General features: G+C 36.3%; 1 protein-coding gene across 1 annotated transcript; it reads left to right on the plus strand.

Moving 5' to 3' along the window:
* Positions 1-2,499: 2,499 nt before the first annotated feature.
* LOC135644107 (pyrophosphate--fructose 6-phosphate 1-phosphotransferase subunit beta) lies at positions 2,500-13,085 on the plus strand. Its single transcript, XM_065161555.1, has 16 exons — positions 2,500-2,799; positions 2,901-3,062; positions 3,194-3,315; positions 4,680-4,733; positions 4,855-4,961; positions 5,067-5,172; positions 5,874-5,937; positions 6,627-6,715; positions 7,752-7,883; positions 7,964-8,134; positions 8,254-8,369; positions 8,730-8,841; positions 9,916-10,000; positions 12,491-12,535; positions 12,630-12,698; positions 12,798-13,085. Exons 1-16 carry the CDS (start codon positions 2,616-2,618, stop codon positions 12,872-12,874), a joined length of 1,695 nt encoding a protein of 564 aa, XP_065017627.1. The 5' UTR covers positions 2,500-2,615; the 3' UTR covers positions 12,875-13,085.
* The last annotated feature ends 1,596 nt before the right edge of the window (positions 13,086-14,681 follow it).

Raw genomic sequence — 14,681 nt, forward strand, 5'->3', positions numbered from 1 at the left:
TCGATGCCATAGTGAGGAGATGTCATGCAGGTTCTTTCTCGGGAGGTGGCAGAGCTCGATGAGGAGCGATTGCTATCGTTGGCCAACGAGAAGGGAGCTTGCTCTAGGCAAGAGGTTCTGAGGCTAACGATCTTTGGAGTTGAATTCGTTAGAGGAATAGCTTAGAGGAAGGAGCAGCGATAGGAAGGATAAACCTTGCTCTAAGGCAAGAGACTATGATACTATGATAGATTGAATTGTAATGATAAAAGCATACATCAAAACTATGAATACGTCTTATTTATATATGTGAAAAGAGAATATTTTTTTTAACTATTCAACAAGATTTGCTCGTATAGTTGAAGAAATATTAACTGTTATCACCATGATTGATTTGTATGAAGGTCAAATGTCCCATGTCTAATATAATTTTTATAATGAGTCAACTAAAGAAAATTATATGATATAGTTTATATTGGACTGATGTTCAGATAACCTATTTCTTCCTTCAATAGTCGTAAATGTTTAACTCTTGTCATTTTGTTTTGTGCTTTATATATATATATATATATATATATATATATATATATATATATATATATATATATATATATATATATATATATATATGTTTCAATGTTATCTCCCCCGACAACAAGAAATTAGATTTTTGTTGTTTTTCCTATTCTTCTCTCACCAACCAATGTTTCTCGGGTGTTTGATGACTAATTAAGAACATAAACAATTACATTAACCTGCATGAACTGTAGAGCCATCTTGCATGACTCATCGTACACGCGAATCATATGATGCTACTGTTGACATTTTTCATGGCCTTAATGGGTCAAAATTATTGACTCGATTGTAACTCACGCTGTAGAACATTTCTGACGTTAAATTGCATGGCAGTGTGATCAGAATAGAATGGTGGGTTCCTCATTTGTGGATCTTCCCCAGAGTAGGGGCTCCGCTGGACCATAAACCTTTTAAGCCCAGTGAGTCATGCTCAAAACCATTCAATTAGTCTTCGGCCCATCGTTAAACATGCATTCTTATTGCCATGAGCAAACCTTCAATTTCTCATGAATTAAAAGAACAGTTATGAAAAGGATGATTTATCTAGGAAATATTTATATTTTAGATATTTTTTTTCAAGTAGTGTTAGTGAACATTTACGTCGTGGCTGAGGTGTCAGCACGGCTCGATCCAATCCCGGATATGCAAGGTTGCCCACGCGAATGCTCGAGTCACGTCAACGTCGGGTTGGGTTGTGTCCAAGCGTCATCTCCCGAGTGCGGTTCTCCTTTGGCGAGTTGTTGTTGCTTCGTTGTCGCACAAAGATTGAGATTGGGAGGCGGATTTCTCGACTTGACCCATCCGAATTTCAAGTCAATGTTGAGTGGAGTTAGGGAGAGTTGAATATTCCCTCCTCCTAATTAAGGAGGGTTAGCTTTTATACCTGCAAGGATGAGTTAGTTGTACAGGGTCAATTAACTGCGATCGGCTTAAGCTTTTGTGCGAGCACCAACCGATCTGCACGGATCGACATCACATGATGCCACCCCGAGCTTTCTGGGACAACTGTACCGTGATGATATCATTTGTACGAAGGGACGACGAGCGGTTGCCTGCCACGTGTGTGCTACATGTTACATCAGACTTGAAGTTCCACGTCTACATTGTCATGTCTGCTTGCTTGGGTCGACGTAGGCGAAATTGTGCCGTATCAAATAGTATTCTTAATTTAGAAAAAAAACTTAAATTCAATTGTACGTACAATTTTTATCTGTTGAGTGTTTTTAGTCTATTGTAATATTTTATTATAACATTATAAAGTCTACTTTGTGAAAACATTGTAAACGAGTCAAATGAAATTCAAACACATGAGAAATCATTCGATATGTTGATTCAAATAAGTATTTATAATAGTTTAATAAAAACACAGTAAATCATACTCAAAATACTATAATTAATCCAAATAGAATCATAATCTCAACCATACTAATTATAAGTTTAAAAGTAAAAATTGTAATGGTCTAAGTAATGACAATCAAAGAGATAGATATAAGATGACGTCACTTATAGTTTTTTTTTAAATATTTATAGTATTTTATTGATGTATTACAAATCTTATAAATAAGATAAAAAAAGAGTCAAATGAAAATATTGACCAATAAAAAAAAAGAAAATGTAGGAAATTTTTTTTGAGAAATATTTAAGTAATTTTTAAATTAGGAATATTATTTTAAAAATAAAAAATAAATATTTTTAAAATATCTAAAAAATATGAATATTTTGTAGGTAAGTCGCCCGAAAATTTGCATAATAATTATGTAGATTCGATATGTATTCCGCATTGCAGGATTGTTGCCACGTCGACGTCAGAACTCGATCTCACCCACCCGTCCACCCAAACCCACCCGAACCACCTACCGCTGCGTACCCTTCGGCCCCCACTATGTCGCTTTTACCGCTCCCTTGCGAACCGGCGGGCCGCGAAGACGATTTCCTCTTAAACCCAAACCCTCTCCTATAAAACCGAGAATTACTCACTCTAGTTTGGCTGCCGCTTTCTCTGTACATCTGAGACTGAGATCCGTCTCCCCCGCTCGATCCTTGTCTCTGCTCCTGCCCCCATGGCCACTGCGAATTCCGCCCTCGCCAACGGTTGCGACAACGGCCCATCCCCCGGCCGCCTCTCGTCGGTGTACAGCGAGGTGCAGACGAGCCGTCTCAACCATCCGCTCCCTCTACCCTCTGTCCTTAAGGGTCATTTCAAGCTCGTCGATGGCCCGCCGAGCTCCGCCGCCGGAAACCCAGGTCATCCTCCCGACTTGTTTCTTTTTCTCGGTGACAAGTTTCTTTTTCTCCCCTTTTCTCGATAATGCTTCTGATGATGCCGTTGTTGTTGATGTTTGTAGATGAGATCGCAAAGCTGTTCCCTAATCTGTTCGGTCAGCCATCAGCAAAGGTGGTGCCGACGGGCTCGGATCCTTCAGATTCCGCCGGAAGTTTGAAGATCGGCGTCGTGTTATCTGGTGGCCAGGCTCCAGGTGGACACAATGTCATCTCTGGAATTTTTGGTGAGTCATTATTCCGTTTTCATGTTGATTTATGTTTGATCTCGCGTTTTCTTGATCTAGTGCTCGTTCATTTGTTTTGTAATTAATTAGTGGTTTATTTTTATGATTTTTTTTCATTTGGAATGTGGCAGATTACTTGCAGGAGCGAGCGAAAGGCAGTATCCTCTATGGGTTCAAGGGAGGTCCAGCTGGGATTATGAAGTGCAAATATGTGCAGCTGACTCCAGAGTTCATCTATCCTTACAGAAACCAGGTATTTGATGATTCATTTATCATTTTTTTCTTTCGTTGAGGATGGATCCTGGATATCAATCTTCGTTATTGGATTACTAATTTGTCTGGTGAACAAACTTTTATAGGCGGCAGTAATTTATGTCTTATAGATTAATCATCAGTAATATTATTCAAATCAAGGCATTTTCATATGGTTATTTGTAAATGGTTAAATTGAAAATCTCTCTTAACTGATGCTATCAAGGTATTATAAGAGTTGAAGAGCTACGGGACTGAAGTTTATGACCACCTTATTAAATTGGAGAAAATCCTGATAAGTAGGCTCTCCTATCTTATCAGCCCAAATTTGGAACTTTAGTTGAACTTCGGTTTCTAGTTTGGTTTAAAAATATCTATAAACCGGCTATTACACGCCGCTAAGAGAAAGGAGGGGCAGGCCTATCATGCAACAACCTTAATCTATGACTAAATTTCGGGATCTGTGATGGCAATAGGAATTGGTAGGTCAATTTTCAGTAGAAGCTTATAGATCAACAGTGGACGGAATCCACTTTGATAATGTATAGGAATTTAGATTGATAAATACAAGATGCAATATATAACAAGTTTTCAATCCATAATCAAATATTTTTATGGCATGCATATATCAAGAATTATCCCAGGAAAAACTGAAATTACCCAAAACAGCTCTATTGGATTGTCATGAGTTCCTTATCTTATTCCCCAGTCAAGGTACACTCTCCTTGTTTTCATATCTATAGGTATAAGATTTAGCAAGTGTTCAGTTTGAAAGAAGTCCTTTCAATCATCAGTCCTTTTCCCATTGTAGATTATACAAGTAAGGCTTTCATTATAGAGTGCAATCATGCAGTGCAGCCCTCTGCATTTATTGTATGCTAACTAGACCAAACTGTAAGCGGTAAGAATGCAAGCAAGCAGGCGACTAGATAAGCAACAAACCCAAACCTCCAAATCAGAAAACTACTTGTTATGAGAACAAGTGATCATAGTTGATAAAGTGAAAATGATAGGAAGGTTGCGAAGGAAAATGAAGCTTCTGAAATATGCAAAAAGTTACCATGATTTTATTGATCTACTCTAATATCATTTACCATACATGTTGAACATTTTCTCCATCATGTTTGTAGTAATTGGTTTGATAAGCATATGTACTTTATTGTTGCTGTATCTTGTCATGGAGACTATAACTCTTTGATTGTGTTTTGGTGGCTTAGCACATAGTTTGAACTAGTTCCTTTCAGCCTTTATGAATGCCAAAATGATTCCAAGTGTAATTGTAACTTATAGATTTTTTTTTCTCCACTTTCTAAAAACCTTATATAAATTATAAGGTTTAATAATCTAGTGCTTTTTCTGGAACAGGGTGGATTTGATATGATCTGCAGTGGAAGGGACAAGATTGAAACTCCCGAACAGGTGCTTTTCTGATCTTTTTGTATATTACCTGTATAACAATGTAGATTTACAAATTTTCTGTTTATATATTTATGTGCTCACTATAAGTTCTGACATCACATTTCATATTCTTATGTATCAGTTTAAGCAAGCTGAGGAGACAGCTGTGAAACTTGATTTGGATGGACTTGTTGTTATTGGTGGAGATGACTCTAACACTAATGCATGCCTCCTTGCTGAAAACTTTAGGTTGAACTTTGAGTTAAAATTTACTAAATCATAATACTGCAATCATTTTGACATTTTTGATGGTTTTTAATTTTTTTTTACATCTGATGATATTGAAATGGTTAGGCAAAAGAATTTGAAAACTCGAGTTATTGGATGCCCAAAGACAATTGATGGAGATTTAAAGTGCAAGGAGGTGCCGACAAGTTTTGGATTTGATACAGCCTGCAAGGTCAAATCTTTCTTTCTTTTTCTTCTCTCTTTTGCTTTTTTAGTGGTAGTGTCAACTGTTAATATTTAAGGAAAGCAAAATCCAATTTCTGCATCAACATACCATATCAAATATTCATTTGAATGTTCAGATCACATAGTAGCCACGACTGGTAGGTTTTCTAGGTTTATAGCTTCCTTATTTTGCCAATTTCTCTAGAGTTTATGATTATAGGGATTCTTGAGTCTCATTATTACATTTTTTAAAACCAATCCTGTTTTTTTTTGTGTGTGGATAACTTTGACATATTTATCAAGGTTCAAATACCAAGCATATTGCTCGATATGCGATATCCCTCGTATTTATCCTACGAAGGACAAACTCATCCATTCTGATTCGAAAAGGGTTATTACTTTGTCAATTTGATGTCTCTTTTGCCAATTATTGTAGAAATGATAAGGTAGTCAATATATCAACACATTTTGACTTGCAAGCTTTACTGGTTATTACTTGACACGGGAGCACTTGCAAAGCAAGGATTTAAACATGTTTTCTTCCTTGCTTACGAGTTGCTTGACAGGGATGCCAATTATATGAGAATCAAATATTCATCATTCTAGGAATAAATAGACAGATTCTTAGTGACTCTACAAGTCTTCATTTCTTCAATTTTAACATAGTTACATTGCACAATTTTCTCAGAGATTTTTTTTTTCCTGCAGATATACTCTGAAATGATAGGAAATGTCATGACAGATGCACGATCAACTGGAAAATATTATCACTGTGAGCTGATTATGTTCTAAGACTTGACCTTTGATAGTTGCTTTAGTATTTGGTTCAAAACACTTGATGTCTTCTTTATTTTTTGAGTATAAAAGAAGGAGCAGAACCTTGACCAAAGATATTTGCTACTGGTTATTTATAAACTCTAAAATGCTACTAACATAGAGTAGATTGGTTTATTACCGAAAAATAATTCTCACAGCTACTTGGCCTAAAACCAAGTCAACCATCTACCATTGATGGCAAATTCTCCCATTATTTTAATGTGGTTTGATTTCCTTCCCAACAGTCTCCCACCAATTTTGTACAAAATTGTACTAAACCAAGTTTGTGGGTTGTATTGTGCTTATCTAAACCCAGCATGATAACTGAACTGAATGATCTGGTCTACTTTCAAATATACATATCAAGGTTGTTCAATAGTTTCCATTAAATATGAGAACCAACTCATTTCAAATTGTTTGTGCTCAAAATCTTTTTCTAGTCCCTTTGCAGTGTTATTCTTCATATGTTATGTTTAATTTTTTTTCCTTTTTTTATTAAATGATTAACCAACATGACATTAATTTGCCTGTTAGCTAACAATTCATAACATTGTATTAGGTAATTTTTTAATATATGTTCACTAATATTTAAATTTCTTTTACTTAGTTTTTTTTTAATCTTATAAATGACTCTTTCTTGTTCAGTTGTGAGGTTAATGGGCCGTGCTGCTTCTCACATTACATTGGAGTGTGCTTTGCAAACACACCCGAATATTGCTATCATCGGCGAAGAGGTTATTTTCTTTTTTTGATTTTAGATTTCAGTTTGAAGGGCCTATTTGACTATTAGTAACTCATTTTGTCAATTTCCTCATGCATCTTTAGTTAAATTACATGAACTTGGAGAAAACTTGTTTGTTCATTTCTTGCTAGAACTTGTCACCATCTGGGTCAAGAAGTTGAGTTGTCCTTTTGTGCTGTTTTATATTGTAGTATCAATAATGATTGCTTGCTCTGTGTGAGGCTAGGGAAAGAGGTTACCATAATGCTTCCTCGTGATATAGGTTGAAAGTAATGATTAGGATGTTTATGAGGGAGGTTTTAGACTTAAGGACAATGATAAATTGTTAAATTAAAATTGAAGCTATATAAATGTTGACAATTCTATGTGGAATCTGCTGGAATTTTCTGCTTATATTTTCAATATATGGGTTTTAAAAGGAGAGCTCACTAGGAACCATAACCAACACATAGGCTGTAAATTAATAAGTCTAAAAAGCATAATAGTGAATAAAAACTGAAATAATGACCATATTGATCATTTAAAGCTGTTTACTCTTGTGAGGAGAATACCAACACTCAACAATATGATGTATGAAACAAAGAATATGCAAAATTTCAACTTGCATGTTTAAATAGTAAAGAGCTTGATAATTGTTTGACTCTTGGACTTAGAGTATCAGTTTTGGTGTGCGCTTCTTTAGTTTGAGGAAGAGGAGCCTTCTGAAGCCACAAAATAATTAAATGTATTGCAATAAAAGTAAAAAAATAAAAATCTATCCATGGGCCATTATGCTTACACCCTCTGATAATTAGCATCTGACCAACATTCTAGCATCTTAGCAGGAAACTTTTTTACTGCTTTCCAGCTAGACTGCCTGTAGAAGTGATGCTTTCATGCTGACAATACTCAGTATCTTAGTATTTTATAATAAATCAATTAAAAACATTTTGCACGTCATTAAATCTGTTGCAAATTTTTCGCCGTAAGTTTTTCATCACCAATATCAAATAAGTCTAGTAGCTGCCATGGCCCTTTTTTGTTTGTAGGTGGCAGCCAAGAAGCAAACACTCAAAAATGTTACAGACTACATTACTAACATAATCTGCAAGCGAGCAGAACTTGGCTACAATTATGGCGTCATACTTATTCCAGAAGGATTAATTGACTTTATTCCTGAGGTATAAGAAATCCATTGTTTTCATGTATTTGTTGAGGGATTATCTTCATCGGAGTATTGATATGATTGTCCTTTTTTCAGGTTCAACAACTTATTGCAGAACTAAATGAAATCCTAGCTCATGATGTAGTTGACAAAGAGGGGTTATGGAAAAAGAAACTTCAACATCAGTCTCAGCTTCTCTTTGAATTTCTTCCCCAGGCAATCCAAGAGCAATTGTTGCTAGAAAGAGATCCACATGGAAATGTGCAGGTAATGTATTCTACATTTGTACTTAATGTTCATCATATCAAAGCTCTGTGTGATCTTTGATTTTGAAAAGAAGGCTAGCTATTCATCTTGTTCAAAGACTTCTGCTATTACTTGATCAGGTTGCCAAAATTGAAACTGAGAAAATGCTTATCTCCATGGTCGAAACTGAGCTGGAGAAAAGAAAATTGGAGGGTACATACTCTGGACACTTCAAAGGACAATCCCACTTTTTTGGGTAAGAATAACATATTAAATGAATTGGTTTGATTTGATGGACCTATTGATAACTGAGGCGGAGCCCTGGAATTGTGCTAGTGATGCTCCATCAAAACCTAGGCATCAAGTGTTGGAACCATCAAAATAGCTTCCTTACATGTAGGAACACATTTGACCCTCTTTAGATCTCCTATCAGTAGAAGGAAGCCATTTGTATTGGATGCCCTTATCATTGATTGATAACTCTCACATCAGTCATTATGAAATCCTTTTACACATTATAAGGTTCCTTTTTAGTAGCATTGCGAATAACCTTTAGTGTCAGATTATATTTTTTTCTTTTTGCTCTCTAGTTCTGATTAGAAATTTACATTTGCAGATACGAGGGAAGATGTGGCTTGCCTACAAATTTTGATGCCACCTACTGCTATGCATTGGGTTATGGTGCAGGAGTTCTGTTACGTTCTGGAAAGACAGGCCTCATATCCTCAGTATGTTACCATCATCACTGTTATTCTGAAGAATTTTCTTATCCCTAGTCATAATTCCTTTTCATGTTCCAACATCATGAAATACCATGTAATAATTCAATTAAGGAACTGTAATGTATATACCTATGTATGTATCATATTGTTTATGTATACAAAATACAAATATGTATTTGCATGTAGAGTTGAGCTAGTATCGATCGAGTTCTCAATGATACCAAAATATAAGAACTGGACAATAAAAATTGAGCAACAGCTCTGTTGGATATATCTATATGTTTAAATGGCTTTGAAGTTTGAAACAAAAGGTTATGCTTTGACATTGTCTAGCCTAAGTTTCTACTGGAGATATAAGTGCAGAGGCACCAACGTTTTGAATGCCAGGTGTAGTAATCTGCCAGCAGCTGCTCAGCAGACAAGTAGGCAACAAGCAAAGGTGCTGACAAAATGACTTGTTGGAACCCTAATTGGTTAGAATCCCATTATGTGATCTTGTACATGAGAACTGATCCAGTCTGGTTTTAATTAATCTGCCTTGCTTAAACCATGTTTGGCCTTTAATCAGGTTTAAGATGGGTTCGGGTATGAAAATAGATACCTGAGTCAGGTTCAAGTTCTGGCCTGGGTGCCTAGGTAATTAATCATCCAGGTTCAGGCTAGGGTAGGTTGGAATCATTGGGTACCTTACCAATTGATACTCCTATGGTGGCAAGAATTACAATCTCTTGGCATTTATGTATTATTCTCACTTTACCAATTTACTATGCCATATTCTTCATGTTGGTAGGTCAACTAATGACATTTGGTCTTCTTTTGTCACAATTGCCCAAAAAGCTTTAATATAGAATGAGGCAACAACAACAACAAAAACATAGCCCTATGTCCCAACTATTTGGAGTTGGCTGCGTGAATATTTTGTTGAGATAGAATGAAGCAATGTACTTATATACTTCCAACTATCTCATTCTATTATTCGAGTTAAAAAATTCTGCATGATTTCTTGTTAATAAAGAAATAATGTGAAGTCCTTTTTACTGGTTTTAGTAACTAGTTTCGTTTTTGGTCTGATGCATCTAGGTTGGTAACTTAAGCGCTGCTGTTGAGGAATGGACAGTTGGGGGGACTGCATTGACTTCATTGATGGATGTTGAAAGGAGACATGGTATATCATCTTATTTTATTCTTTCTCTTCTTAGTGCATAGTTTATGTTCATTTTCGACTCTTCAAGGCTTCCATTGCTTAAGTTTGGGAGTTTCATGTCGAGATGCAGCTTTTTGTTTGTTAGAAATTTTGTCTTCCTTTATGAGAGAATTTAGTTTAGGTGCCACACCCCACTGAGCTTGTTGATATATCTGCTGTCCTTTTATTGTAAAATCTTGAAAGTGGAAATGAGAAACTTCACCTCAACATAATTCTTATATTCTGCGACAATTACTAATCCTTGTTTTATCTCAAACCGATTTAGAACATCCAACTTAATCGGTTAACCATTTACTAACATTACACTTAAATTGCTTTTTGACATGTTGAGTAATGGATCAAAGGCATCAGTAACTTTTACATTTGTATATTTCATGGCCCATATGTTATAATTGCATAATCTTGTGGATTAAATTATGTCATTCCTACTGATTGTGAAATATTTAGCCTCTAAGATTGTGCTTGTGGTTGATTCTTTGCTAGCATATGTATTTATTTTATCCCATCAGTGAATGACATACATTATTAAAGTTACCAAACTGATTAGAAGCCATTTTCTCCCTGCATTGTTGATGTCACTATGTAATGCTAACATTATGAACTTTCATAGTTCATGGTAATACATTCAACTTTACAATGCATCTCAATGTTTTAAGTTCATGAAATTACTAAAAAGTTAAAAAAAAAAGAAAAAGAAAATGGGAGAAGGAAAGAAAAAAGGTGGTGGGAGGGGGAGGAGTTGTTGATCTTTGGGGATTATCAAATTAATCTTGGCAGCCATTTTCTCCCTGCATTATTAATGTTAATCTTTGATGCTAACATGATGAAATTTATTAGTTCAAGATAATACACTAGATTTTATAATGCATCTTGATGTTTTAAGTACTCAAGGAATTTACTGAGAAAGGAAAGAAAGGTGAAAAAATGGAGAAAAGAATGGAGAAAAGGATGTAGGAGGCCGAGGTGGAATTGATTGTTACTTAGGATCACTAAATAAGACTTGGCAATTGTTGCCAGGAAAATCAATGAAACCAATCATATTATGTAGATTTGTTACATCATTTGCTAAAATATCACTAAGTTTTGGATTAATGAGATTGCTTTTTTGATTTGTACCATTATCTTAACTCTTAACTACTTCAACCCTAGATCATAAGCTTTCCTGGACCAAATATTAGTTTTGGTCAATTAGGATGATGAACTACTAAAGTTGGAAGATGGGTGAGTGCTCTGAACCTGACTAGCTAACTGCTTTAAACCCTAATTTCGCTGCTTATTTTCCTATGTTTTCTCTTGCACTTAAGGGAATATAGAACTAAAATAATTGAATCCAGCTCCAGTTTTTTGGTGGGTCAAGAATTCTTGACTTGGACCTGAGCCATTTAGTTGCTGCGTTGATATGATTGACAAGTAGAGAAATATTGTGCTTTTCTTAAGTAAAAAATCAGGACTGAATGGGGTTGAACCAACCTAAATATTCAGTAAAGATATGTTAACACAAAATTTACCTGATCTACTTGCTGGTTCAGCATTTCGTTGACCCATTAGAACTTGTAAAGCCTGAAAGATCACCTTAAATGAATCAGGTCTGGGTCAGGTAAGGTGTACTAAACAAATTGCAGTCGCCAGTTGGCCACCAATTGACTACTGACTGCTTATAATTGGCTATAGGTTGGCTGCACTTGATAATCTGCATATGACTACGGTATTAGATAGCAGACAATCAGTGACTCACCAGTTGCCCAGCCAACCTTCCTATTTGCAACTTTCACCAGCCATAGCCAACCATGGCAACAACAGAGAAATGTTGACATCCAAAGATCATCCATATAAACTGCTGGTTGCTAACAGTTTAACAGATTTATGGTCAATTTGTGATTGGCTACCATTGGCTGCTTTGGCAAATGCCACAAGCATTTGGCAATCGTGATCTGATGGTTGCTGATCATCCATGATGGTTAATCAGCGATCACGTTTTTCCTATCAACCATAACGTTCATCTGTTGCCTTGACAACTATTTATGATCTATTGACAATCAGCAATGATCGGCTAACAGCCTACTCATTGACCACTTGTCACCACTAAATTATCAGTTATCATCTGTTTGCTGATCACCAACAATACTTCTGTTCCTTCTTCACTATTTATGATATACTGGTCATAATTTGCAGACTGTACAACTTATTCAGTAAAAGAAGACAAAGTGTTAAGTATCCTTTCAGTGTAGGAGAACAAATACTTCAAGTAATTAAACTGCAGTTGTCCATCCATCACTTTATGTAAATTAAACACTTAAAGTTTACAATTACAGAATACTTACAGATAAACCAATAAACAATGACTGTTGATGTATGACTCAGGCCAAGTGTCAAGATGGCTTGTTCCAAACATCATTCCAGCATTAATTTGTTACTTTGTGTTTATTTCTCATGAGAGAAAACTCATTCCAGGGAAGTTCAAGCCAGTGATAAAAAAGGCAATGGTGGAACTCGAAGGTATAGTAAAAAGTTGCTCATATTGTTGTCCAGTGTATTTTTCAAAATCAAACTCTTGGATTTATTTCCAATATCAATACAATTGTTACTTCAGGTGCACCATTTGGAAAGTTTGCATCCATGCGAGATGAGTGGGCTCTCAAAAACAGATATATAAGCCCTGGTATTATTCTCTTCATTATCTGCCAGCTTTGTGTTCTTTGCAAGGTGCAACTTAACATATGGGACTAAATGTCCTTTCTTATCGAACTTTTCTTTGCAGGCCCCATTCAGTTTATGGGTCCAGGATCAGGTGATGTGAATCACACCCTACTTCTGGAACTTGGAGCCCAGGCTTAGCTACAGCGTAAGTTGCCAAAGAGGCCGTCAACCTTGAGATCTTTCTTAATGACAAACTTGACATTCTGATGTCACATCCTCCGAGGAAGATTAATCCAAGTTTAGAGCAAATGTTTTTTGTTAAAGCTTTAAGAATGCACTCGTTATTAGAAATTCACAGTGGAAGATCTTGCAGTCAATAAAACGTGACTTTCATTTTCTTTTTTCCCAATGATTAGCTGAAACAGAGCTGCAAATTTAAGCAGCAGAGGCAACGTGGCTAGTAATTTTATGAGCTTGTGAGACGAGAGAAAGAACTGCAATTATTGATTATTTAGTTGCCACAGTCTCCTTCAAGGCTCGTTTGGAGATGGAAGTGCCCCCAAAGGTACAAACCATAGTAAATGCCTATCCAATTCTTCAAGAGCACAAACTGTTAGATTAATAACTAAAACATATTTCGTCAAAGGAAAGAAAAGAAAGAACAAAGTTTGGATATCGGATGTAGCATTGTGTAATTCAAAGTGCAATATGCACCACAAAGGAAACAAAATAAATGACCAAATGACACCTTCAATTTGAGATTGATGGATCGATAGTCAAGATAATCCGGCTTTCATTTTTAGCTGTGTTATCTTTTTATGTAAAAGGCATCTCTCTTTTAGAATATTTGGCATTCTCCATATAAATCGTAATAGCGTATCCACGTTACGCTATATAACCTATGATACGGGCAATTAATTCTCGCAGTTGCGGTAATACAATGTGATGACTTGGTATCAGACATCCCATATAAAGAAAATGATGATAAGCCGACGCATGCGTTCTCGGCCTCTCCACTCCACTTGCTGCCCCCGCTATGCTCTCCCTCGCTTTACCGCTGCCTTGCTCTTCTTCCTCTCCTGCTTGCCTCTTCGACTCCTTCCTTCCTCCCGCCTCTCGCCGTCGCTACCGATTCCGCCGTTTCCTCGGTCCCCAGTCCGCCGTTTCTCCAAGAGCGAGGCTGCATCTTGTCCCTCTCTGTGCGAACCCTTTAGGCTCTGCTTCTCCAATAAGGGAGCAGTTATCTGATACGGACGAGGATGAAGAAGACGACGACGATGACGAAGTTGCTACCATGGAGTACGATGATGGGCTGCTGGCCGATGTCGACCGGGAAGAGGAGGAGAGAGAAGGTGAGACTGCTCAGCTTGAGGCGGAGGCGGGGCCATCTGCTAAATTCGAGGAACACAAGTGGGAAAGAGTGACCAGGCTTCTTGCTGAAGTTAGGGAGTTTGGTGAAGAGATTATTGATTATGAGGAGCTCGCAGGGATATATGACTTCCCAATCGATACATTTCAGGTTCTTTACCTTGTCCAATCTGAACAATCTTTTAGTTTACAGCAGAGTTTATTTTTGCTTTTTTGTTAAATTATTTCTTTTCTTGTTTAACAACAACAATAAGCCTTAATGTCCCAAACAACAACAACAACAAACCATAACGTGCCAACTATTTGGGATGGGTATGACATGGATGTTTTCTCACCAATGATCTCTGTATAAGCCAATGTATCTAGTTTAATTAAGTGTAATTAAATTTCTTTTTTGTTTTTCTTGTGTCTTAGGTCTCGTTGTGTCTCTCGCCTTGTATCCATACACCTAATTGACTCACCTTCTCTAATTAGGGTAATCACGTTTTCTTTGAATATGTTCATATTGTCCTAAATATTTCACTATCATTTTATTCTCTACAGGAATTATATATAATTGTTTGCATATAAACATATTTTTATCCTATCTTTTCTGGATAGTCTGCTTATTCATTTTTTTCAATCTCATATCTGCTAT

Source organism: Musa acuminata, chromosome BXJ3-8 (assembly GCF_036884655.1).
Source record: "Musa acuminata AAA Group cultivar baxijiao chromosome BXJ3-8, Cavendish_Baxijiao_AAA, whole genome shotgun sequence".
Lineage (NCBI taxonomy): Eukaryota > Viridiplantae > Streptophyta > Magnoliopsida > Zingiberales > Musaceae > Musa > Musa acuminata.

Excerpts from the sequence above, each read along its gene's own strand:
- LOC135644107 (XM_065161555.1), top strand. The coding sequence starts at position 2,616 with ATGGCCACTGCGAATTCCGCCCTCGCCAACGGTTGCGACAACGGCCCA. Across the intron at positions 2,800-2,900 it reads CTCCGCCGCCGGAAACCCAG|ATGAGATCGCAAAGCTGTTC; the intron begins GTCATCCTCCCG and ends TGATGTTTGTAG. Across the intron at positions 12,536-12,629 it reads GGCAATGGTGGAACTCGAAG|GTGCACCATTTGGAAAGTTT; the intron begins GTATAGTAAAAA and ends TTGTTACTTCAG.